The sequence below is a fragment of the Brachyhypopomus gauderio genome, chromosome 5 (assembly GCF_052324685.1).
Source record: "Brachyhypopomus gauderio isolate BG-103 chromosome 5, BGAUD_0.2, whole genome shotgun sequence".
NCBI lineage: Eukaryota > Metazoa > Chordata > Actinopteri > Gymnotiformes > Hypopomidae > Brachyhypopomus > Brachyhypopomus gauderio.
In genome coordinates, this window is record NC_135215.1 from 25,437,656 (window position 1) to 25,465,602 (window position 27,947).

Sequence of the window (27,947 nt, forward strand, 5' to 3'; positions counted from 1 at the left end):
TTGACGTATTTCCAAAATTCGAATTCTACTCTGGTTTCTCTTTTGTATTCAAGCATTTAAATGGAAGTTTGGGTGTCTAATCTCAAAGATCATCATTAGTGTTGACAGATTGCTGCAGCGGTGAAGTGCTTTTGAATTACAGCATTATTTAAATGTGTTAACAGTAGTAATACGTACGTTGTGTTTTTCTATCTTCTCTACATATCCTTCCTTGCCTTCGAAACAATTTGCCGTTCCGGTGTTCAGTTAAAACATGAGAAATGATCTCGCCTTTGTTACCAGTCCAACGTGTTCGCCTGTGTCCGATTCCACCTCCCCCTCAAAACTAAGTTAAGGGCTCGTAAGCAGCAGCCAGCAGTAATAGAAAGTTATGTAAAGTGTGTTAAATATTCGACTAAAATAAATCATTTTAAATGGACGTTGCTCCATATCTCAGACCCACATTTGGATCACAACATTAAATACTAAAACCAAATGCACCTTTTTTCATTATAGGGATGATATTTCGATGAGCTATGTCGAAATTCAAGAAGGGGAAAAAAATCATGTGTCATTTATTTATTTTAGTTTGTTGGAAACAGATCTTATTTTAAAATGTCTTGAAAAGAATGCCAGCATGTTTTAGTGTGATAGTTTTACATGTAAACTATTGGGGAAGTGTAACGCCCCCAGTGCCTCGCAGTCGGTGCATTGGTGTTTGGGTGTCTGTGAGAGTTTGGGGTTAAATAACCGTTTGAATAAATTCATGATACAGTACCATTTGAAAGACTCCGACGTTCCAACAGGTAAAAATGTCGCTTCGTACCAGGGCAGGATTCTACCGCCAAGATATAAATAAGACTGTTTGGGATGTACCGGAAAGATATCGAGATCTAGTCCAAGTGGGCACAGGAGCGTATGGAACGGTTTGGTAAGTAAATTAATATTAACTAGAATATTGTACGTATTACTTTAGTGCGTGTCAGTGACCTAACATTCACATTTAAAAGAAATAGCTAACCTTTTTGAGTTAAACGACAAAGTTACGCTTAATTTGCATAATTACGTTGAAAGTCAACGCTCTATATTCTCATCGCAATTACGCACAAGATCGCAGAATCCTTCGCGAGTTAACTGCAGCTGTGGTAAACTATTCAACGTTGGGATTTGTTACTTTTAGAAGTCGCTTGCAGTACCCTCTTAATCTGATTTCGGTACTCCTATTGGAAATGTCTTCACGAATGGTCCAAATAACAAAGAGCCCCCTTAGTTGGCATTGTTAACATTTAACAAGTTGAAACAGATGAATTAAACATCTATTTGTTCACTGTTTACGGTCTCAGCATTTTCACAGGTATTTATTTTTTAAAACGTTTCACATTTTTATGTGTATTAGTCATTTAAACGTTATACATTTATTTATATTCTGATGGAATCTCCCGTTTCAGAAGCAGAATGGCGTTGGTCATCTTCTATTAGGTCGAACAGGTCCATTGAACGAACAGGCCATTGGCCAGAATGGCTGTATTAGCTGGGGGTTCACTTCTTGAGTGGTCACTTTTTCTTTCCATTGGATGGCTAACAAATTGTTTTACCTTCCAAGCCTTAAATGCACAACCCGTTACAAAAATGACATCCTACAATAGTAGTAGTGGTTGCTTAGACAAAGTGTTGCTTCTGGTCTTCTAAAGATAGGATGCTGTATGTCAGCAACAACACTTATCAGATTAACCTTCTGAGTTTGCGATTTCCAGATGTTGGTAGAAGGTCTTAATGAATATGTTGTGTCTTATTTGAGTTTGCAAGTGTGCTTGGTCATCCTTTCTCTATTTCACAGTTCTGCCATGGACAGAAAAACAGGTGTACAGGTGGCCATCAAGAAACTCCACCGCCCCTTTCAGACTCGACTCTTTGCTAAGCGAGCTTACAGAGAGCTGAGACTGCTCAAGCATATGAAGCATGAAAATGTAGGATCTTAGAACTGTTGACCAGTAGAATTTGCTCAGATGTGAAAACCGCCATAGTTTCCCAGTGCCCTCATTACACAATAGATCTCAATACCTACATTTCTCCTATACTATATATTGACTGACACAGGTGATAGGTCTGTTGGATGTCTTCACTGCTGAACTATCACTGGACAGATTTTATGACTTGTGAGTTCATTTTTCATTTAATATTTCATTCTGGGAAAACACTGTTTCTAATTATTAAATCTCACTCCTCAAACCCACACAGGAGCAGCCTTTAAATGCGTCTTTATTATTCTTTCCGGCAGTTATTTGGTGATGCCATTCATGGGTACAGATCTTGGAAAACTGATGAAAATGGAAAAATTATCTGAAGACAGGGTACAGTTCCTGGTGTATCAAATGCTGAGGGGGCTGAAGGTTAGACACACACACACACACACACACAAACACACACACACACACACACACACACACACACACACACACACACACACACACACACACACACACACACACAATGTGACTCACTCTGACAAAAACCTTTGTAAAAGTAGATTGATGAGTGTGTGGGAATGTGGACTTTACCTTTATATGTTCTCTTGCATTTTGACTTGTTGCCCTTCATTCACAGTATATTCACTCTGCTGGGATCATTCACAGAGTATGTGACCTCTGACCTTTTAATGATATGCATTGGGGGCTGGGTGGTAGGCCACTCCATTCAACACCCACACCCATTCAGCCTCTGTGCACAGCTCTTTTCTGTGCTCTTCTTTTGAATGTCTTAAAGAATTTACAGATTACTTTTTATGTCTCTTTCTAACAAAACATAATAGAATGCCACTTTCACATGTAATGATCTCACATCTTTTGACCGTGTGGTTTTGAGTTATCTTTGTATGGATTTTCAACAGGACCTCAAACCAGGAAACCTGGCTGTGAATCAAAACTGTGAGCTAAAGGTATTTTACACATCTTGACAAAATGTAAATAAAAGCGTGAATACTGTATGTCAAAAGTGTTTGTTTTCCAAGATGTTCTTCAATAGTCAGTTTTCAGCACCCACATCAGATGGAGTATACTTTCATAAAGTATATGAATAACTGTATATATTCCTAACTGTGTAATTATTTTGTAATTATTAACAAAATAAAAGTTGTAATTATAACTTTTGTAATTATTATAAAATTTAGCCATTTCTGATGTTTTCAGCCAAAATGATGAATGATTAAAGGGATTGCATCATATGTAAAATGAAGTATAAATCAACCCTTTCATTACACTTTTGCCTATGCTGTAACTATATTCTGTTTCACAAGTTTTGATAATCGGGTTATTCTTGTACTCTGTCTGCAGATTCTGGATTTTGGTCTGGCCAGGCAGGCTGACTCTGAGATGACAGGTTATGTGGTGACTCGGTGGTATAGAGCACCTGAGGTCATCCTCAATTGGATGCACTACTCACAGACAGGTGACAGAAACAGATGTTATTACAGCATGTTTTATTCTGTTGTTAAATATGCAAATGTGAATAAAGGAAGTGAGGAAGTGAGGAGATCATTGGGGAGGGGGGGTATATTTGGCACTTATTACTTTTTCCTGGTTATTTTCTTGCACATGACTCTTAATTAAAGAGTGCATAACCGATGAAGTAATATAAAAATATAGTAGCCAGTTCTTAATAATTACTCTGAGCTTTGAATCACTCTCGATAGCTGTTGTTACGCTGAACATTGTGTTTAGTTGATCCACATACTAGCTTAGCTACTCTCAGGGGGCATCACAGTATGTTGTGCACATTCATCTTCATATAGATTTTGCAAGCAAAAATGTATTTGAATGACAATATGTAGCCATGTATAGCCTATACAGCACAACTGCATTTTGGGTAATCTCTTTCATTTCTTTTGTTCGTGCTCTCTCCACTTTCATTTAGTTGATATCTGGTCTGTTGGCTGTATCATGGCAGAGATGCTTCTTGGAAGGCCGCTCTTCAAAGGAAATGATCGTATCTTTCACACCTTCACACATCCTTGCTGCCTGGTGTATATATATATATATATATATATATATATATATATATATATATATATATATATATATATATATATATATATATATATTGGCATTGGCATTCTTTTTTTATACCAATAATTAAATAAGTGGCTTGAATTTTCATCAAGGTGAGCTGTGATATTGGCTTTAGCTGTGTGCCTTGTTTCTCTAAGAGTTAATCCATGACCTTGTGCATTAGATTTGGACCAGCTGAGAGAAATAATGAAAATTACAGGTACACCATCACAGGACTTCATCATGAAGCTCCAGAGTCAAGATGTGAGTGATGCTAAAACAGACATAAGCACACATAAACAGCGACACTCTTGTTGTCATGGACGTAGTTTTGATTTCACAAGTGGGGGGGACACAACCTGGGGTGGCGAACTGTTAAGCGGGGGGGGTGCTGCATGATCCTAGTGCTAGATTTGTCGCTATTTGGATATTGGTTTTTTTACCGTTAAAAAGTGGGGGGGACATGACTTTGTCACTACTTAAATATTTGGTTTTAACTGTAAAAACTGGGGGGGACCAAAACCGGCTTTTGAAAAAGTGGGGGGGACATGTCCCCCCCGTCCCCCCCCAAAACTACGTCCGTGCTTGTTGTCACATATTTACTCCAATGCATCACTTTTTCAGGCTAAAAACTACATTAGAAGTCTTCCAAAAGTGCCAAAGAAAGACTTGCGCTCAGTTTTTAAAGTCAGCTCAGATGGTAAGCAGAACAATTCAAATTTGCTGACTTTTTAAAAGTTTTTTCCCCTTAATCCAATTTTATTTGAAAAATACTTTTAATGCTTGTAGTTTTGTGTAGTTTTATTTGTAGTCAGTCAGTCAGTCAGATAGATAAACAGACTGACAGACTATCTATCTATCTATCTATCTATCTATCTATCTATCTATCTATCTATCTATCTATCTATCTATCTATCTATCTATCTATCTATCTATCTATCTATCTATCTATCTATCTATCTATCTATCTATCTATCAGTGGTGAGTGCTATGGAAAAGATGCTGGTGTTGGACCCGGACAGACGTGTCAGTGCTGCTTCAGCTTTGGAGCTGACGATGTTCTCTGAATTCCGAGAGCCTGAAGAAGAGACGGAGGCCCTGCCCTACGACCACTCCATGGACAACGCAGATCTTCAGCTGGAGCAGTGGAAACGTAAGAACAGAAAGGGGGGAGGAGAGCTGAAGAGGGATAAAAGAAGGACAGATAGGGTAGAGCTTGAATGAGTAAGAACATGGAGGTGAGTGTGGAACTAGAGCCAGAGGAAAGAAGGAGATGAGGGGAGAGAAGAATTATTTACAGATTCTCACAGTAAACTGTGATGTCACATGATGTCTATGAAGATGAATTGATGAATTAATGTCTCCTCTGTGTCTGCATAGGTCACACCTTTACAGAGATTCTCACCTTCCAGCCCCCATTAATAGAGCCCAGCAGAGACACCAAAGAGACATCTCTTTGAATGAAAACACACACACACAAACTCCTTTTTTCAGAGATGTCTATTTCTGTGCTTGAAGATGCTAAAATTAATGGACTATGTCAAAACACTCCCCCTCCAATGTTTATATAGCTTAAAAATGGTAGGCTTTTTTATACATTTGTATATATGTGGTACTTGTATTTTTATATCTAATTTAGAAAAAACATGTTTATGAATAAAAATATATTCAGTAAAGAAATTGGTACAAATTTAGTCACAGTCCTCAAAATATTGTGTGTAATATCCGCTTTTACAATGGTCACAACTCTACACATTTTTGGGTTCACACAGATGTGTTACTGTAACAATGTTTCTGAACTTCAAATAGCACATTCGAAGTCTAGTTTTGCTCCATGGGTACAGTGAAACATTGTGTAAGCACTTTTGCTCAAAACCGATACCAATGCTTTTCTGTTGAATTTGATTACTCTCACTTGCATTGATGACTGGACACTGTATAAATCATTGCATGTAAAATAGCATAGACAAAAGCAAAAATTGTAAAATATATATAGTAAATATTGGTGTCCTGTTTTTGCTGTGTGAAGTTATTCGATTATTTATGAGTCTTGAGATTTAGTTTTCTTATGCTTTAGAGTGACATGTCATACAGTCATGGGGCAGTCATGGTCCTGTGGTAGAGAACTGGTCTTGTGACTGGAGGGTCGTCGGTTCAATTCCCAGGCCTGAGGCCATGAGTGAGGTGCCCTTGAGCAAGGCACTTAACCCCTACTGCTCCCCGGGCGCCGGGCTAGGGCTGCCCACCGCTTTGGGCATGTGTGCACCACAGCCCCCTAGTAATCACTAGTGTGTGTTTGTGTGTGTGTTCTAATTGCACAGATGGGTAAATGTGGAGGACAAATTTCGATTGGGGTGTAAATTCACAATTGACAAATATTAAATTAAATTAAGTTAATTAGATTAAATACATGTATTGGGGAATGGGGGTACAGGTGCATGACATTCTAGAAGGCAGGGCCACAGTTGCCTTTATCCATACCACTAGCAAAACAAAAAGGAAACTTAAACGAGGGAGTGGATTATGTTTGACCAAAATCACAGTGGGCATTGCATTAGATTGGATTCAGGATATGAAGTACCATAGTTTTGGGGATTTAAGTACACAGATTAGAAATAGGTGCATGACATTAGTGCATGTGAGTTGAAATAGACGTGTCATTAGTGCATGTGAGTGGAGAGGCTGGGAGGTGTAGGTGCAGGTGATTTGACTCGACTTGACTTGAACTCGTCCAAAATAACTCATCACTAGCACAGTGTGCAAGTTTTAGAAAAAATACTGTCTTCATGTTGGCATTATTCCTTACTTTTGTTTTGGTGCCTTGGGAGGCAGCCCCTTTTCTCATGATGCATCACAACATTGCTTATTGTGAGTGGAAAATCAGAGAGAAGCGTCAAATGTAAACAAACGAGGGTGGCATGGCTTTGACTGGAGGACCATACTTGGTAGCCTTTGGCTATAGGGAGTTTAAAATCCTTGGACATAATCAAAGGATGGCAATATGTAAAGAATGTGGGAAAAATTTAAGACTATTACATGCCCATACTATAACCATCTCTTGTCTAGGCAACTAGTGGGCTTCTAAACAACCAAGTTGCAGACACCATGTTATCAGCAGTGATGGCTAAATTACCTTGAAAAAGTAATCCGATTACTGATTACTCCTTTTAAAAGTAACTTAGTTACGTTACTGATTACTTGATTTTAAAAGTAACTACGTTAGATTACAAGTTACTTTAGTAGTTACATTCAGCAGCAAAATTAATTTTTCCAATACTCACTTTATTGGAAGTGCATTTTTAACAGTAAAAATGTATTGAAGCAGGTTCGGTAACCGAGGCAGAAACTGCTTAATCCAAAAATCTAGAGGAGGGAAACTTTATTGATAACGCAACCCTGGCGCGTGCAGGCCCCGCCCCCCAGTGTCACTTAAACCTACATCATCCAATTGCACACCCGGAGAGCCAACCGCAGTTTTAGACCTGCAGTTCTAGACCGAGATGCATCCAATTGCACAGCCGGAGAGCCAACTGCAGTTCTAGACCTGCAGTTTTAGACCTGCAGTTCTAGACGTGCTGTAGTTTTAGACATGCGCCACCTAGCGGCTCGGAATGTAGCTAACGACAGCCAACTGCAGTTCTAGACCAGCAGTTCCAATGCATGCCGTAGGCTCAGGGGCTTGTATATTATACTTAAACACAGGATAAGATGGTGAAATATCCTATGCCACTCCCATACTCCTCACAAGGCCCTACCGCCCATCTTCTCTCCAACAACCATAACCGTGCATGTTATTAACCAACCAACCACTATTAGAACACTGCAACATCTACAAACTGATACTGGCTCGGCAAGGATCCAGAAGCACAGCGTACTATGTTCATGGTCCATTGCTTCAACTGCCAAGTACTCAGATCATCACATCAACCTGGACTGACCTTCAAACAAAGCAACAACGACATCCTAAACACACACCAGTTGCTTGAGCAGAACACAACAACAGCTACAATCTGATACTGGCTCGGCAAGGATCCAGAATCACAGCGTACTATGTTCATGGTCACTTGCCTCAACTGCCATGTACTCAGACCACAACACAGCCCTAGACAGACCTTCACGCAAAGTAACAGCGACCTTCAAACAAAGCAACAACGACATCCTAAACACACACCAGTTGTTTGAGCAGAACACAACAACAGCTACAATCTGATACTGGCTCGGCAAGGATCCAGAATCACAGCGTACTATGTTCATGGTCACTTGCCTCAACTGCCAAGTACTCAGACCACAACACAGCCCTAGACAGACCTTCACGCAAAGTAACAGCGACGCCCACAACCACTTACAAGCTCTTCACTGGGGTCATCAGGTGGGCACCTCCCTTCGTTGGTGTTTCATTGATTTGAGCCCACAACACCTCCAGGAGGCTCAACGGTGAGGGCTGGCGTCCCAGCCTCACCCCCCTCAAAGCTTGCTGTTCAACCACCTTTTATGTTACCCATTTCACCTTCCCAACGTCTCACTCATAAGACCGGTCAAGCCACCTTTATGGGACATGCCCCCAAGTAGTCTGTGCCCTCTTAATCCACAGCCATTGGCTAGCTCTTTCAGCTACCACCGACAGCTCCTTCACAGCTGATCTTAGCTTTCTCCCTCTAAGGCAGAACTGTGTTAACAACGATGTCATAGATTTAGCCACAAAGCCCCTAGCACCTACTTCTACTGGTCTTATGTGCGCCTGCCATCCGCGTTCTCGCACATTAGCCACCAAGTCAGCATATTTTAACTTTTTCCTCTCAAATGCTTCATCAACCGCGTCTTCAAATGGAACCGTTAATTCGATAAAGTAAACAATCCGTTTACTTTCCGAGTACAACACCATATCGGGCCTCAATGAAGTTACTGCTATGCACTCCGGAACCTGTAGTTTTCTCCCTATATCTACTAGAAGTTTCCAATCTCGTGCTTCACCCCACCTGCCAACATCAACGGCACAATCGCGTTCTCCTGCACATTTACCCTCCCTCACAAACCTATTTGCGTACCGATTACCAACACTAGTCAATGCATTAACCTCTAAGCGCTTCTTATCAAATAAACACGCTAGCACACTTAGAACTTGGTTATGCCTCCATGTATATCGCCCCTGTGACAAACTAACATGGCATGCGGACAAAATGTGCTTTAGCGAGCCAACTCCCGTGCACAACTTACATTTAGGATCTTCACCTACCCACTGTGCGAGGTTTTGAGGAGTTGGAAGGACATCATATGTTGCTCCAAGTAGAAACTTGATGCGCCCCGCGTCCATCGCCCAAATTTCCTGCCAGGTGAGCCGCCTATTTTCTACACTCTGCCAACGAAGCCATTGGCCTTGTTTTGCCTGAGACGCTGCTAATGCACGTCGAGCATCTTCTTCCTGTTCCCTTATAAAACTCACTACCATTCGCCTTCTCTCAGGTGACGTGGCTTTATTAAATGTTTTCCATGAGTCACCTGATCCAAAGCCCGCTTTTCCACATTGGACATAGCCTACTATATCGCGCAACACTAACGCGCTTTCGGCCGCTTGCGCCGCTACCCGTGGATTCCACTTCCTCCCTACCTTAGCCACTGATGCTGCTGTTCTTACGACATTATCCTTAGATCCTAATAGAATCACCTCTCGACTCACCCTCGCACATTTAAATTCCTCAACTAAGCTAGTCATAGGTAGTTCTAGTATGCCTTTTCCATATAATGCTACACTACTTAAACAACGTGGCAAACCTAACCATTTCCTTATTGTTTTATTCAAAATCCTTTCCAACCTCTCAACCTCTGTGATAGGTACCTCATAAATTGTCAGTGGCCATCTAATACGAGGAAGCAAGCCAAACTGGATACACCATAATTTTAATTTTCCTGGTAACAGCGACTTCTCTATTCTATTAATTGCCTGCACCAATTCTGTCTTTAAGATCGCCACCTGCTCCTTATCATTTAATGCTGCACTATACCATCTGCCCAAACTTTTAACTGGCTTCTCCTGCACCGATGGTATACACTCCCCTTCCATACAAAAGCTCTCCTGCACCAACTTGCCTTTAACTATTGATATACTTCTAGATTTATTAGGCTTTACCTTCATCCTAGCCCACCTAAGATTTCCCTGTATTTTTTCCAATAACCGCCGCGTGCAAGGTACTGTTGTTGTTAGTGTTGTCATGTCATCCATGAATGCCCTAATTGGAGGTAGCCGTAACCCATCTCGCAGTCTTTCACCGCCTACCACCCACTTTGAGGCCCTAATTATCACCTCCATGGCCATAGTAAATGCCAAAGGCGAAATGGTGCATCCGGCCATTATACCCATTTCCAACCTTTGCCATGCTGTAACAAATTCTCCTGTATTAAAACATAACTGAATATCCTCAAAGTATGCCTTAACCAGCCTAGTAATATTTGCTGGCACCTGAAAATATTCAAACGCCTTCCATATTAGGCTATGCGGCACGGACCCAAAAGCATTAGCTAGGTCTAAAAACACCACATGTAGGTCCCTACCCTCTCTCTTCGCTGCCTGGATCTGACTCCAGATCATACTACTATGTTCCAAACAACCTGCAAAACCAGGAATCCCTGCCTTTTGAACTGAGGTGTCAATTAATTTATTTGCTTTTAGGTACTCTACTAATCTCCTTGCTACTACACTAAAGAAGATTTTACCTTCTACATTAAGGAGACTTATTGGTCGAAACTGCTCTATCTCCTTGGAATCCTTTTCTTTTGGAATCAGGATGCCCACTGCTCTCCTCCACTCTTTTGGGATAGTCCCTTTTTTCCACATTATGACCATCATTCTCCACAAAAACTTCAGGACATCAGGTGCATTCTTATACACTTGATACGTCACACCGTTAGGCCCTGGCGCAGATCCAGCCTTTGCATGGCGAACCACATTTTGCACTTCCTTCCACTTTGGGAGGCTGACATCCATGCAGCCCCCTATTGTGCCCACTGGTGGTAATAATCCATTGTATAAAGAGTTTATTTGTTAAATATGCCCATTGATTCTCAATTGTTTTAGCCAAATCTCTAACATTTGACAAGTTTTAAACGATAATCTACACCACATTTTGTATTTAAATAGAAGTAGTACGCCTCATTTTCCCTGTTCTTTTAGGGAGTTTGGATTAATTTTGTCATTTACACACACAGCTTGTCTCCTGAAGATATTTTATTTTTAATTAAACTACTGGATTACTGGCATAGGCTATTTTATATTAAATCAGCAAAAATTGCATAATGTCCGGATGCTTTCAGTGAGTAAGCATACGTTTCCAGAATGTTAGGAGTGATTTATTTTACTTGTATACCTTCATTGGCATGCAACTAGCAAATATTATGTGATACGTGGGGTTTTTCGCTCACACGCCACACATCCGATTTCTCACGCCGAAAAAAAATCTAGTTTATTTACCTCTCTCTCTCTCTCTCTCTCTCTATATATATATATATATATATATATATATATATATATATATATATATATATATATATATATATATATATATATATATATATGATTCAATGAGTTACCAGTTCGCTCTGGCGCAAACACTGGCGATCGATCGATCGATCGCTATATAATACTTAATTTTTGTCCATTTTACGTTCGCCACCCCCCCCCCCCCCCGCAACAACTTACGTTCGCAGGACTAGCATTTCTCTCAAAGTCGAAGTAGCTATAAAGTAGCCATAAAGGTAGCCAGAGACACACTAACGCTAGCCAGATTCATCCTTCATGACATAAACATTGCGATAACACAAAAATGACCTTCAGACCGATCATATTTACATTTACATTTATGGCATTTAGCAGACTAAATATATGTCTATCATATATTAATATGCTCAATTGTATCAATATTCAGAACATAGTCTGGGTTCTTATGGGTTAATAATGATGGGGAAATGCTACTTTAGCTTGCTTACTACTTTTAGTATTAATAGTAGCGTAGTACGTGCTAATTTCCTTCCTTTAAGTTGTTTCAAATTTAATCAAAGCTACTAAATAGCCATAAAGGTAGCCAGAACTAATGAACTAAGACACACTAACGCTAGCCAGATTCATCACATAAACATTCATGACATAAACATTACGATAACCCAAAAATGACCTTCAGACATTATCATATATCTATCATATATTATTGCTGCTTATAAATATCATTCTTCCATCTGCTCCCGCGACATACTAAAACACTATCTGGATATTACGTTACATACATCTAAAACTACGGCACGTCTAGAACTGCAGGTCTAGAACTGCAGGTCTAAAACTGCGGTTGGCTCTCCGGGTGTGCAATTGGATGATGTAGTCTAGACCTGCAGTTCTAGACGTGCCGTAGTTTTAGATGTATGTATGTAGTGGTGAGAAAGAAGACAATGAGACATGAATGAAGACAACTCCTTCTGTGTGTTAAAAACATTGGTGGTGGTGGTGATGTAGCAGTGGTGGTAGTGGTAGTAGTGGTAGTGGTGATAAAGAAGACTAACTCCTTTGGTGTTAAAAACATTGGTAGTGGAAGTGGAGTTTATGGCCATAGAGATAATGGTCAAAGTACTGGTGGCGGTGCTAAAAGAGACTAAAGGGGACCCTGGAAATAAAGGGGATCCCAGAATTACAGGGACCCTGAAAATAAAGGGGACCCCAGAATTACAGGGGACCTGGAAATAAAGGGGACCACAGAATTACAGGGGACCCCAGAAATAAAGGGGACCGCAGAATTACAGGGGACCCTGGAAATAAAAGGGACCACAGAATTACAGGGGACCAGGAAATAAAGGGGACCCCAGAATTACAGGGGACCCAAAAAATAAAGGGGTCACCAGAATTACAAGGGACCCCAGAAATAAAGGGGACCGCAGAATTACAGGGGACCCTGGAAATAAAGTGGACCCCAGAAATAAAGGGGACCGCAGAATTACAGGGGACCCTGGAACTAAATGCGACCCCAGAAATAAAGGGGACCTAGAATTACAGGGGACCCTGGAATTACAAGGGAAGGGGTACTAGAACTAAACAGATGAAGCAGATGCAGCAATCCAGCAGATGCAGCAATCCAGCAGCCAATCAGCTACCATAGCTACTTTGACATAAAAGCAGACATCAAGAGACTTAGGTCAACACATTCTGTTGCGAAAACAGTAAGGGTTAGATTTCAGCAATGACATTTTATGAGAACGGAGCAGATTGCACTATGTTTGAAGATGCTGACGATGCAGAGATGGAAAAGCTTGTTGAAGCATTTGAAAAAAGAAGTGAAAAAAAAGTCTGAAAAGTGAGGAGAGCGGTCTGGACCAAGCAGACGGCTATATCAACAGAGCGGCCCTCGGAATTATTCGAGCGGTGACCGTGGATCTTTTGAGCCAGGTTATCGACAAAGATATCAAAGATAACTGTTACGGCTGCGAGATGGATCACCCAAGCCATCGTCAACATGCATGGCTGTATGAGCCTGAAGACTTCTACTTTGGCGTCGGTGCTCCTAAAATGCTAAAGAAGCTGTTTAAGCCGTGGTTCAGTCACACCCTATCCAGAGTTCTCAAGATGTGCGGCATTAACAAGCCTCCATCGCTGGAGAAAATCCAGGGTGCTGCAGAGGCCATGGTGGCTGAGCTTAGTGATGAACAGAACATTATGGGGGCTCTCAGAGACATCCGAGAGAAACATCTCAACGTCTGTAGTGAGGCCGTGTATGAGGACGTCACGGACTACTGGAAAATTCATGAGGCGTTGAATTGGAGTGAGAATCTTGTGTGAAATTCTTCACCTGCGTGTGTCAGGGCTGGCCCCAGGGCGGCTGGCTCCAGTTGCCACCAGGAGGAGCCCACGAGTCAGACCACAGGCTAATCAGCGATGATGGCATTCACCTGTCATCCTGTGTTTTTAAGGACGACAGACGCAGTGCTTCATTGCTGAGTTGTCTGCTTCATGTCGTCAACCTCACGCCATTTCCCTGTTGTCTCTGCTCGGTGTCTCGCCACCCTGCCTCTTGCTCGTTTCAGTTGTTTTGTTTGTTTCTCTGTACATTCGAGTTCTTACCTCCTGCGCCGCTCCCTGGCCTCTCTCAAGTTTTCCTCCCGTTGTTATTCTTCCTGTCCGTTTGGTTTTGGTTTTTGGGAAGGGTTTTTTGTTCTTCGCAGCGTTTGCCAGCTAGCCAGCTACCTCCCCTGGCGTCCTTGGTTTTCTTTTTGGTTTTCTGTGTGTTCTCTTCGCGTTGAGTATTTCCGCGATTGTTTTCTGTTTTCCCCTTTATACGCGTCGAGTTTCTCCGTGATTACTTTCAGTTTCACCCTTGTGCAATTATTCAGTGTACGGACGAGGCGCTTGGGTTCGCCATCATAAAACATCCGCGGGAGATTCCGTCCCCTACATCTCCCGCTCTGATAGCGTGAGCAACTGTTACAGCCCATTTTGAAATAAGCAAGATCTGATGATGTTATTGTTTTATCCTTCTGTTTGTATCAATAAAAGAATGGTCGTTAACAAGTCTGATCATTGTCTATTTACCGTACCACCATGACCGATCGAGTGTTCAAAAATATTTACTATACACCATCTCGTCCAGAGTGGTTTAAATCTCTATTCTAAAATAATGAATTCGTCTCTTCATTCTGAGTCGTCAAGGTTACAATATAATGACCTAGTGCGTTTCAAGGATGACTATAGGCATCATGTCATTGTTTCCCATGATCTCTGGTTGTAAGGGACAAAATACAAACACATTTTTTACAAACACCATCTGACAGGGTAGGTAGTTTTTTGAAACACAAGTTGACCAATCCTTAATATCTGCAGTCTAGCCATGCTGAAGGAATAAACCATTCAGTTAAGATGTCAATCAGATCAGAGAAATACACAAATAATTTTCATAGTCTCAAGTTTCAAGTCTCCCCCATTGTTTTTTGGTTGGCCACTATTTACAATTTATAGTCTAATTTATTTATGATGCTGCTAGCATACATTCTTACAAATAACTGCACATGAAAATCTTGAAACTGACAAGCAATACACTTGTGTGAGATCATACCCAAAGTAAGTTTTATTGAAATGAGTCAAATCATGAGTCAGTTAAATAAAAGTAGCTATAAGGCATAACTCAAGTCCCCATTTCTGAATAAAGCATATAGGTTATTGGAAGCAAACACAATGAGTGGGACTGATTTCCCCTGATTTGCGGTATCAGGACTGGTGCCAATTCCCCCTCTTGCCACCGGAGGTCCCCATCTCCGGAATAACAGACTCCCGTTTCAGCTGATGAGCATCCTACTGATTCCTTCGTTCGCCCACTCCAGGCAGCTACAGTGAATTCTCACTTTTTAATGTATAATTTTTTAACCTTTGTACAGTGTCCTTGGGTTTCTAGAAAGACACTATATAAAAATATTATTATTATTATTATTATTATTATTATTATTATTATTATTATTATTATTATTATTATTATTAAAATAAAAGTCGAGGACCAGGAGACAAACAGGCAGATGAGTCACTTGGTAAGCGTTACAAGAATAACAATACCTTGCAATGAGTTATTGGAAGCCTACAATATAAAAAGGGCAGCTCAAGATAATAGATTAAGGATCAGGTGCGGAAGTTTCAAACTCAGGTGAACTAGATTTGAACTGACCAGATGTTGGAGATGTCAAAGCAGGTAGGTGCAGGACATTTTGGGTGGAGCTAATAGATTGTGTGACATAACGATGAAAAAATGAACTAATTTGTTGATCTTTATTGTACATGTTTTGTTTTTGAAGAGTAAAAAAATAGAAAAAAGTAGCACTTGCAGTTGAGTTGAGATTTAGAATGTACTATCTCATGTTCGCCTTATTTTTTATGTGGGGGAGATTTGTAATTAACCTATATGCCTGACACTTTAATTTCTACATAGTGCACATGAAGAATGCATATGGACTTTGGCTGAAACTTTGTGCCTAATCCAAAAACCATCCACCCACATTTCTTCAGTTCTCAGAGTTTACCTGTCCTATCAAACTGTGTTTTGTCTTAATGTCCTGGTATAAACACTAGTGCCATGACGCTGACTTCTCAACACCATTGTTATGAAATCTCCACAAGGTTTACCACTATAGTAAATTATTCCATTATTTAAATTTGAAATTAAAATCCATTATATATTTTTATATCTGTATAGAGTGAGTCATGGTAGGAAAGTTATTAAGGGCAAAGCCAATCATTGGCACTATAGCCTACCAGTTTCAGGACATGGTTTCCTTAGCGTGTTCTGTTTCTAGCGCAGGCTAATTTGTTAATCAGTAGACTGCGTCCGTGATTTAGACTGCATTTTCTTTTCTTGCAATGACAACAAAACCACTTTCCCCCACTTTCTTATAATCGGTAACTCATTTAAGAGGATGTCTACGTCACTTCATTGTAGCCTCTGTAGTTATTGACCATGTTTCATCGAATGACAAACGAACGGCAAACATCTGTACTGTTGACTAATGTATAGTATTACATCTTAAATCAATACGCAACACTGGATTGATTTTGCTTCTTAAATGAATTGAGTTGTTAATATATGAAGTTGTCAGCCAAGGTGTGCATGTGTTTACTGTAAGTGATTTGCGTCCATGGCCTGGTTTCTAAGCAACAGGACCTGCTCGGACGTCGACAGAAGAATAGACAGCCGGTAACTTGTTTTAGTTGCAGCCGTTGCGTAGCGAGAAACAGCAAAAAAAATTTATGGGGCAACAGTGTTAATAACTGCATAATCTGAATTTTGTTTTGAGTGACAGGCGTTTCCAAGCAAAATATTTGATACAGAGCCCCTTATTCTGGTCCATATACAGGCTGCTTAGTTACAATGTTACAAATCTAACCTGTAAGCTAAACTTAGTTAATGGCGATAGCTCATGTGATTACGGAAATTGCGGGTAAGTAAATCTGTGCATTAACTTTTAAAGTATGTTTCTTAAGTAACATAGCGAAAATTTTTAGAATTCTATCCTGTTGAGCCTGATGAGTAGGCCTCGCTAGGTAATTGGCATCTATCTATCTATCTATCTATCTATCTATCTATCTATCTATCTATCTATCTATCTATCTATCTATCTATCTATCTATCTATCTACTGTATGTATATCATAACCATTATATATATATATATATATATATATATATATATATATATATATATATATGAAAAAAAAATGAAAAAGGCAACCTTCAACTCAACTGGAAAAAAAAGAAAAATCCTGACTAAGAAATAATTATTTCCCATAATTATTGGCACCCATAACAATTTCTTTTCTTGGAAATGTATTTGAACCATTTATGCCATTTGTACAGTAGTTTATAAATTGGATCAAAGTATCTAGGAACCTTTAATTAGTAATTCATCACTTCCTGTTTCCCTGGGGTATAAATATGTCATTACACAGATGTCTAGTTCTCTTACTCATTCTTAAACATGGGAAAGACAACATACTACTCAAGTAAGGCAGATGTGTGTCAACCTTCATAAATCAGGCAATGGATACAAGAAATAGCTACTCACCTGCAGATGCCCTTATTTACAGTCAGAGCAATCATCAAAGATTTACAAACATCTGGAACTGTGACAAAAAAGCTTGAAAGAGGATGCAAGTGTACCTTGCCACCATGCACAGTGAGAAGGATGGTAAGAGAAGTAAAAAGTTCTCCAAAACTCACTGTAAGATAATTTAATCAAATGGTAGCATCTTGGGGTTACAAAGTCTCCAAAAAAACCATCAGGTGTTATCTACATGCCAACAAGCTGTTTGGGAGGCATGCACGGAGAAAGCTTTTATGAGTTATACTCATGAGTGGAGTATGCCAAGCGGTACTGGGATTTTAATTGGGACTTTAACTGGGAGATATATATTATATCGCTACGCATCTTATCTATATACAAATTGTAGTAAAGTACACAAAGTTTCCAGAGAAACAGGACATTTCTGGACAGAGGTCCATATATATAGGTCCACACACACACACATATATACACATTATACACATTATATATATATATATATATATATATATATATATATATATATATATATATATATATATACACATTATACCTTGAAATTGTCACAGAACTATTATATTGGAGCAACCGTTAGATGCTAAAGGTCCTTTCTGTCTTTTGTTTCAGGCAATGTGCCACAGTGATACCAGGTGTGATGATGTCAGTTAAATTGATGCAAAGATATGACACTGCGAGTGCTGTGAACCAGAGGCTGAAAGCTGAATGTGATGATATGGCACTGTCCATTGGCCAGATGGTCACCTACTGCCAAGAGACACAAAAGTCTTTCCAGAACATTCTGGGGCCATTATCACTTTTCTCTCATGCAGACAGAGATGTGAAGAAAAGAGGTTACATTTTGCTTTTTTGTTTACATTTTAGGTGACATTTCCTTCACATTTTTATGTGACTACAGTTCTTCTCAGTTGATTTGGTACACAACTGTTTGCCTGCACTATATGGAACAAAGAAAAAACTACAAAATTAGAAACTTACTCTGAATATTGAAAACAACTTAAGGAATTACTGTAGTGCTTTCTTTTCTATTCATCCTGATGCTCCTCTCTGTTGGATGAGTGGTGAACCATTGCCTGATGGTGTTAAGAGTGGTGAAATATGATCACATATTTGGGCAAATCCTCTTGCATCACACCTCTTTCATTATCTGGGAGGAGATCCCTATAGAGGGTGTCCAAGAATGTGATGAGATGCTGTGTGTTATAGGGCCCTGTAATGGGAATATGTGTAAGCACGCCATTCTCTGACATAGCAGCACACATCGTGATGTTTCCTCCCCGTTGGCCTGGCACATCAATGGTGGCCCTTTGGCCAATGATGTTTCGACCATGCCTTCTGCATTTTGTAAGGTTGAAACCAGCCTCATCCAGGTATATAAAAGTTTGGAGTGGTTCTCTTGATTCCAGCTCCATAATATACTACAACACAAAAGGAGTAAAGAAGTACAGATAATACATATCACATACATTTCAGCCATGGCCAAGTGTGTCAGTATGCATAAAGGCTTTATCTGTACATACTGGTACCATAGCTCTTTCACCCTGTCACTATTTGGAAATTTATACAGCTGTTTCATGGTCATCTGCTGTCGTTTCAAAACCCAGTCAATAGTGGAGATGCTTACAGATGTAATAATTGGAAAATACACTGTTGTTTTGTATGATGGCTTGCTGGATCTCCCTCAGCCTTATGGAATTATTTGCTATGACCATGGCACATTTGGGCTCCTCTTGTTGAGGTGTGAACAGGGGACCTTTGCCACCCCTATGAGCTGGTCTTGCAATCCTATATGGTATAAGAATGTAAAAAAGCAAAACATAAGAATGAACACCATTTCAGGATTTGTCACTTTGCAGCATTACAGCAGAGTGAACATTTCTGAATTACAAACCTGTTGTCTCTACAAAATGTTTGGACAATTGAAGACACAGTTGTTCCTCCAATATTCGGCTATACCTGGCGACCAGCTTCAGCCATTGTGAGACCACAATTGTTGCCCTTATTTAATCTGGGACAAATCTATGGACATGTACCCTCCTACGTCTCCTATGTCCCCTCAGCCTTCCACCACGCAGTCTTACCCTTCCTCTTTCCATTGTGAGGCTTCATTTACACTGCAATGTTTTGTGTCTATATATACACACATACACATGCGCACACACACATATGTTTGTCAATAACAGGCTCATGAGATGTACCTCTGATCTATGTTTCAGATCACTGGATGATCTAAATGTTCACATATTCCCTTAACTGAAAGCCAAAGACATTTTTTAAAAGTGTAAAATAAATGTACAAAATATGCCTGAGAGATTATGATGACATGTTAAGCACTTTTGCATGTAATGACCTAGGCGATGATTTAAAGCCTAAAGGTTTTGGAGTGTAAGCCAATTCAACAGACAATCAGTATAACACAGACAATTGTCCATGACCATTTGCATGATTGTACAAAAGCATTTGCAAAATGTGAAACACAATGAGAAATGCAATTATGATGTGCACAAGTGACATGGAGATGTGGAGATTGAATGAACAGTTTTGAGAATTTCAGTTCTGATCTGAGAATTGAACCAAATCAACTTGAGAAAAACTGTAACATGCTACACCAACAATTGCTTTATGATTCTTAATGAATTCTTCATCAGAGGATGAGATCGCATCTCATAGGAGATCCCTATGAGATATTACAATTACCAGTTTAAAAGATCTAAGTAAGTTTTGGGGGCGATTTTATAAAATCCTGACATCCCATGGTTAGGCATATACAATCTAATCATTTTTAACTGTTCACCACTGGTCATTACTTTTCTTTCCCTTGTTGCTAGGATAGCATGATGGCTAAATGGTACAGACCTTTGTAGAGCGATATTGCTCAATAGGAGTTGTTAGACTGAAAGAAACACAAAGATGCAACCACTACTGAGTATCACCAAGAACAAGGTGTGTTAAGGGAAGCACCGGGGGCAGAGAAGCGATCAAGAGAGTCTTTATTGTCCATGACGAGACTCAAGCTAATAAAATAAAGTAGCTGATGAGGCAGCAGCAGCAACTCAAAGTGCTGGTAAACAGCGACAGCTGGTAGCACTGGTAACTACTCGAAGTGGTGAAGCTTAGCAGGGTTACGTGGGTGGACCAGAATGTGCACCTGGCCATAGAACAGCTGGGGCATGCAGCATTGACAGCAGGAAAATAGGCTTAAATAGGGTCTGCAAACAAATGATAAATGGCAAGAGGTGATGGGAATAAGTAGGTAATTGGCTTCTAGGCAGGGTAGGTTTGTGCATATGCGTGTGTGTGACAATTCGAATAGCTAGATTTGTACTATAAAAATCTTATATACAATGTATGTAATCTGTAATTTATAAGATTAATATACAAATTTACCAAACTGCCTTTCTTGTAACTACTTAAGATGTCCAAGATGTGGGTTTTACTATATATTGCAAATACATAATACATTCATAATAGAAGCTGTCACTCCTTCCCACGCCAAATAATTCCATTATCACATTACTTGTGTCTCTTAGACAGGGCTCAGGAGGCAAAGTGTGAGTTGTCAGCCTCTGAAGCGGTGCTGAACATTCCAGCCAGTCTGTCAGAACTCTGTCAACAGCTGAGAGGCAGAGTCCTGCAGAAGACACCCCAACACTGCTGCGCTGAGGACCAGGAAATGCTGGTCAGTCTTTCTCCAGAACCCTTGGAAGTGTTATGAGCATAACATTGCATACATTTGCTCATTAGGAATACTATACTAGAGATCTGGAATAATGGAGACCATTCTTGGTAGAATACAAGTGTACATCTGTATAAATGACCCAGGGTACGATTTTTGTAAACAAACCCTTGCCATGCTGTCTTTGTGGTCCCACAGGTGTCACTTATGACGTCTGAGCTGGGACTGATCTGGCACGACCTTTGCAGGCTGCACACTGACCCTACGCTGACCTCGGAGGAAAACTGGCGGTTAAGGAGCGGGACCTTTGGCAAAGTGCTTCATGTCTGCGAGCGCCTGTACCTGCACTACCTCCACCTGCTGGACGCGATGGGGCGGCGCGGCATCTTCAGCCGCTGGGCCAACCGCAGCCGCCTGGCTGCCCACATGGCCTTGGATCTCGGCAGCCTGTAAGAGGATCTATCGCCATCTTCTCTCCCCTCACTTCTTCCCTGTGCCGCTTTTGCTGATTTTATGCAAAGTTCGTATAGGCTTTCTATTTGGTTCCTGAGAGCATAAAAATGACTTTTTTTTAACTAGAAGAAGCCTCTTTTTAAATTTAAGCAGAGTAGGCCATACACAGCTGTTTCTGGGCTCCTGGCCATGTAGTGCATGTTATTCAGTGACTTGGCCTGTTAAGCGTGTTAAGGGATGTTGTTTTAGAGTATATCTGTTTACAGTTTGAACGTTCATTCAATACGACGTCGTGTTGCCAATGGGATCAAGTCAACACGGGGCACGGGGTACCAACATGTGGTGGGACAGAGGCAAGCTGATGATCACCGTGGTGAGCCAGACCTCACACTGCGCGTCAGGCCCAGCCGTAGGAAATGTGTGGCAAGCAGGCAGCAGCAGACCACAGTGGAGAAAGACATTCTAGAGGTTGTTGGACATTCAAGTGTTAGCATGAGGGCTGGAGAATGTATGCATCAGAGAAACAGTTGATCAGAGGAACAGTTGTTCTTTTTTTACCTCTCTTTAGATCCAAGAAAAAATAGGAGAGTTGGATCTGGAACGTGTGTATAAACTCATGCCTTGTCACATGGAGCCGGTAACCAGCAAAATGGAGAAGCTCTGTACGCAGCTCACACACATCCACACACCAGTGCTCTCTGCTTAGGCCTTTCTACTTGTCTTTATCTGTTCATCCGTTCCCAGTAAACCTCACACAGGCACACGTCTCTCAGTTACTGTGTATGACGTGTGTTCAGGTATCACACCCAGCACACCTAAAGCAGAGGAAGAGGAAGAGGAAAAGGAAGATCAGTTGAGGATCGTCACCCGGCTGAAGGTCATGGAGTTCTTGTATTTGTAAGATGATGACAGTGGTAAAACTGGTGTGTTTTTATAGTCCTTAAACTTCTTGAGTTCATTATGCATGATGATAATAAATGTATAAAAAATGGCAGTGATTGTCAAAAACATACATTTAAGCGTTGAAGGTGCTACTTATTCTATAAAGTTTGCAGCAAAATTTTGTTCCTAATGGGCCTCTCAGGGATGTAATTCCATGCCAGACCTGCAGAGGGAGACACTGCTGGTGGAGCTGGAGATTGCAGCACTTCCAGCACGACCTCAGTCCTCTTTAGGACTGCTGTCTACAGACCTGAGTTCTGGCCTGGAGAAATACATCACCCCTGCTGAGGATCTGAAGAGGTCCACCACACAAACACTCACACTCACAGATACACCACCTAACTTCTATACCAGCATGCGGATGCAGAACAGATGGTTTGTCAAATACAGGCAAATTAGCACATTATTGTCAGTGATTACATTATACCTGTGTGGAGAACATCAATTACAGAAAATAGCTGCAGTGGTAGACCACACACTAGATGTCACCCTGCTACCACAAACCCTCATTTGGTATTTGTATGTAGACTGATTCAGGATACAAATCCTATGGAAATGTCAGACTCTGACACAGACATTCCCCCTCTGATCCGAGCTTTGAGCACCAGCGGCTCCAGCAAACTCAAACAGCTGACCCTTGTTCTGCAGGTAAGCGCAAAGACCCAAACACTCTACACAAACACATCCTCCTGTGGAGCATGGGTGCACTAGAGGTAACTCTTACATGCCAGATATGTGCTGTGGCCGCATGGGCTGAAAAGAAGGATAGAATATCTGACTCAGAGACAACTGCTGCTGATTGTAGCACACAGCACTGTAAGACTGAACTGTATGTGTTGATTATCTGGATAGGATGACTGTGTGACTAGCACAGAGTGTGTAAGTAAATGAGACAGGGTGCAATATGTATCATAGCCTGATGAACAGTAACATCGACAAAGGACAGATGGTCTTGTAGCTGTTTCAGTGCTTCTGCTGTGTTTCTTTCACCCCTCTCTTGGCATCCGTGTCGCGACAGAAGCTGGAGGAAGAAAAGGAGTGGCGAAGAGAGACAGAGTGTCGGCTCGAGGCAGAGAGACCCCGGCCACCCCAGGTGGCGGTGGTGAGCATGAGTGTGCCCGTCCAGGGTGTGGTTCGGACGGCCGCTTCCCGCGTCTCTGACAGGGTCCGCCTGGACACCATGAGCATCAGCATGTACCCACCCGTCTACAATGACCTAACCGGAGAGGTGCTGTAATTCTCCTGATGTACCTCACACACACACTCACACAAACACTTAAGTATATCAGGAGCTATTTCTAGCTTTCAGTGTAACTGTGACATGCAGTATATTTAAGAATTCTCCATTATCTTTCATTTTGTTTAATTGTGTTAATTGATAAATATGTTACTGGAAATTTGTTCCAGATTGAAGCTTCATCGGTTAAATGTTTGGATCGGAACCTGTTTGTTGGTGATGAAATTAAAGACATCTACAAAGAGTTATCCCAAAGTTGTCCGAATGAGTATTTCAACTTTGATGAGGTCATTACCTAGCTTGCACTCCTGGATCTGAAATGTGATTTTGTGTTAGCAGTGTTCATTATCATGCGTTACATTTCATATGGATTCTAATAAAACTCAGACTTTCAAATGGAAATTAGTCCATCATGTCTCCCATAGTGAAATGTGCCTTTGCTTTTGTTTTGATGGTGAGGACCCAATGATAGAGCCTTGTCTGAGTAATGCCACACCTGTGCTGGATGTGAAAAAGAAGAAACATGACAAAAAATTGATGAATCCTGCACTGCAGATGCCAGATCCTTATGGCATATCTCAAAGGTTTTGCTCTCTCTCTCTTTCTCTCTCTTTTTCTCTCTCTGCAATTCTCTCTCTTCTTCTCACTGCTTCTCTTTCTCTCTGTCTTATGGGCATTTCCCATGTGGTTAGGAGACTGCAGTATCATGCAGCTCAGGTAGCACTTCTTAGTCCTGAGTACTGAGCACATAGTGCTACACACAACATTGTAATAATAACATAAGACACATCCCAATATGTATCCAAACAGCTAGCAGTCAGCTGTCAAAAGTAGTGGGAGGGAAGTCGGGTAAGTTGGGGAAGACGTATCTCTCCCACTTTTTCTTCTCACTCTGCTCCATTACTCCGTTATTTGTTTGTTTGTTTCTCTCGATCCTGTAATTTTGCTGAAAGCAGGAACCGCATGGAGATGGTGGCAGATCACAAGAGGCCAGTGGATGTCAGGTCTCGTGCGTATGCAGCATGGCGCCGGTGGTGGGAGTCCAACCTGACGCCAGATGATTACCTTAATTACATTTCCGAACAGGTGTTCCTGTCGTTGGCACGTGGGCGTGTCCATACATCTCTAAGTGTTTTCTAGCACTGATTAAATGAAAGTTACAGGTATGGCTGTCCACCTAACAGCTTCTTGCTGTTCCTCACATGAAGGAGTCCGATTACCTGCATGCCGTGTTTCACCTGTACGACAGTGACGACGACAATGAGGAGGTTGAGCGTGAGAAGCTCCTGCAGCTTCAGCAAGAGAGGAAAAGGTGATTCTGTGGAAAGATGAAGGGAAGGAATACTGCTTGTTTTCTTCTAACTGTCCAAGTTTTTCTTCAGTTTTCCACTTAAGCTGCTCTCACAGGGGCCATCGTCACACTCTGAGACACTTCATGTTCATCAGTATGTTCATCTTAGTTTGAAGAGCAGGTTGATTGATGATGATTTCTTATGATGTCAAAAGTAAAATCATTTAAGCATCTTGAATGAATGCCTGAAAGCTATTTTTTCTAAAAGGTGTATATAGTCAGAGCTACCTCAGCAAGTGTCGTTGAAGTGGATGTGTACAAGATGTGAGATTCAAACCTGGATCCGATAACCTCTGACAATGATAGTAATGATAGCTGTTCCTCACATCTGCATTACCAGCCTCCTGACATTTAACGTCCTTTATAAATTAAATAATTACTGTAAATCACAGGTCACCTGGCACTCCTTAGTGAAACCTGATGTAGGTGTTTTTTTTTACTGTATAAGCCTGTTCATCGTCACCTGTTCTTTCATCCCAGCAGGGAACAGGAAAAGGCCGATGTCCTGAGGAGGCACAAGGAGGCCTTTACGCCCGGCCTGTGGAACGTCAACACCGTGCTGCTGGGGGGACTGGGAAGAGAGCCACCACTACATGGCAAGTCCACCAGTTGCTGTGCTTCCCTACATAAACTATTTCAGTTAGTCTCACTGATTCTGATACACTCTCATACCTGAAGAAATGGGGCAGCCAGTACAGTGACATTGAGAGGGCTGTCTGGTCTGGGTCCGGGTGGAGGGGTCAGTTGAGGGTTGATGGCATCAGTGTCCCGCATTTTCACTTGGCTCACTGTGTATGTAGCCTTGAGCATTTAAACAAAGGTCATTGTTGAGCTCTTTTGTTACTTCTGACATATTATTATTATTATTATTACTTGTCATTTACTTCATGTAAAGGTTGAAAGGGCATGGTAATAAAAGCAGACTGAAATAGGCCTCTTTTTCATGTGTTTCAGAGGTGGAAGGAGCAGAAGACGAAATCCTGCACATGGTGCGCTGGTGTATTGTTTTCAATCAATCAATCAATCAATCAAATTTTATTTATACAGCGCTTTTTACAACAGTTGTTGTCACAAAGCAGCTTTACAAGTGCCGAGTCCTAGCCCCCAGTGAGCAAGCCAAAGGCAACAGTGGCAAGGAAAAACTCCCTAGTTTTTTTGCATGAGGAAGAAACCTTGAGAGGAACCAAGACTCAGGGGGAGAACCCATCCTCCGCTGGTCACCATGACAACAACAAAAATTTAGACAGAAGGAAATATAGAAAAGGAAAAAGATGTAATAATGTCCATCTTGGTGTAGGCATCCGGTTAGGAGGTGGCCGCCATGTGGAAAAATAAATAAATAAATAAAATAAAATAAAATAAAAGTGAATGTCTAGTTTGGAGTGAGGATATTGACATTTTCACATTGACATGACATGTCTCATATTTCACAGGAATTTCAGCAAGTTCCTTGTTTGCAGTTATTTGACGGGTTCACAAACACGCACAAAGCTTTACCAAAACACATTTTTTATCAGCGGAAAACACATTTTTGTGTGAGTCATTGTTAAATGATAATGCCCTTAAGCAGATCTTTAGGTAATGTGTTGTGTGTGTGGCTGCAGGAGGCAGTGGATGACCCCAGCATACAGCAGGAGCACTTGCAGGCCAGGCTGGAGAGGATCTGGACTATGCTGCACCTGCCTCAGGCTCAGAGGCTGGACATGGCCATCAAGTACAGCTCCAGCGCACAACAGGACAGGGTGGAGGAGGTAGGGCACCATGGCACAACACGCTTGTCCTGTCTTCATCACCTGTTTGCTACACACAGTACAAAACCCCATATGTTCTTAGGCTATAGTGGCATGGGAGAAGGCAGCTGAGCTGATCCAGCAGAGGGAGTGGGTATTGTTGCACCTGGAGCACTTTGAGAAGGAGGCATCTGACCCCAACAGGTTCTTCCAGCGAGGTGTGTATATCCTGGCTTGCTTCAGCAGGAAACAAATGAACCACCAAAACCTAAACTGTCACAGACTTTTAGATATGTGGCACGGCAAAGCAGAAAATGGAGACAGAATGAGTGTTCCACATATCCTCCATCTTCTCTCTTGCTTCGATATATACAATACCACATCCCTCTCTGTCCAGGTTACCGTGGTTCCTCTGCAGCCAGGATGGAGGAGGCAAGTGAAAGAGAGAGACTCCAGTCTCAGATAGCAGCTCTGGACAAGGCGTTGTCCCGTAGCATCCGTCACATGGCCGTCACCTTCAAGGACACTATCACATATAAGGTGAGCACACATTTGGTGGGCAGGGTTTGGGTTCTGCAACACTGATGTCACCGGCCTGACACTGTTGCAGGGACGGCCATACGGGGAGAAGATGCGCTGGGACCGTGTTGAGATGCTCTACTGGTTGCAGCAGGAGAGACGTGTTCAGGTCCTGGAGAACCTGGTGGAGGGGAGGGAGAAGGCATTGGCTAGGTTGCCGCCTCTTAACTCCAGCCACATAGTTCATCCCCACATCCACCCTACCCCAGAAGAACTTTCAACACTAGACAGTGAAGGGACTTTCCAGTCCAAGGAAATCCTGTTTCCCATGCTCAAATATTCAAGCTAATGCAAAATAAAATACATGTTTTGATGACTCTCTGTGTTACATTTTATCATACATTGGAAATCAAAAACTGCAAGAAAATGTTAGA

At 41.3% G+C, this 27,947-nt stretch overlaps 2 protein-coding genes across 5 annotated transcripts; both read left to right on the top strand.

Annotated features, from left to right (window-relative positions):
* Nucleotides 1–10: 10 nt before the first annotated feature.
* On the top strand, nt 11–6,037 carry mapk12b (mitogen-activated protein kinase 12b). The gene is made up of 12 exons (XM_077006703.1): nt 11–910; nt 1,817–1,946; nt 2,077–2,135; nt 2,258–2,369; nt 2,584–2,613; nt 2,867–2,914; nt 3,309–3,423; nt 3,889–3,960; nt 4,207–4,286; nt 4,647–4,722; nt 5,002–5,175; nt 5,403–6,037. Exons 1-12 carry the CDS (start codon nt 792–794, stop codon nt 5,480–5,482), a joined length of 1,095 nt encoding a protein of 364 aa, XP_076862818.1. The 5' UTR covers nt 11–791; the 3' UTR covers nt 5,483–6,037.
* Nucleotides 6,038–16,490: 10,453 nt separating this feature from the next.
* On the top strand, nt 16,491–27,890 carry ccdc87 (coiled-coil domain containing 87). Of its 4 annotated transcripts, none has more exons than XM_077006707.1 (21): nt 16,491–16,967; nt 17,613–17,713; nt 18,215–18,438; nt 21,136–21,284; nt 21,480–21,730; nt 22,001–22,202; nt 22,303–22,396; nt 22,532–22,611; nt 22,819–22,976; nt 23,204–23,324; nt 23,695–23,904; nt 24,084–24,200; nt 24,373–24,497; nt 24,867–24,999; nt 25,122–25,225; nt 25,745–25,860; nt 26,219–26,253; nt 26,869–27,015; nt 27,098–27,212; nt 27,392–27,534; nt 27,605–27,890. In XM_077006707.1, the coding sequence occupies exons 3-21, from the start codon at nt 18,243–18,245 to the stop codon at nt 27,860–27,862; spliced, it is 2,754 nt and encodes a 917-aa protein (XP_076862822.1). In that variant the 5' UTR covers nt 16,491–16,967; nt 17,613–17,713; nt 18,215–18,242; the 3' UTR covers nt 27,863–27,890. The 4 variants fall into 4 exon arrangements, with proteins under 4 accessions (XP_076862822.1, XP_076862825.1, XP_076862823.1 ...); XM_077006710.1 differs by having other exon boundaries at nt 25,748–25,860; XM_077006708.1 differs by having other exon boundaries at nt 16,491–16,723.
* Nucleotides 27,891–27,947: the final 57 nt, after the last annotated feature.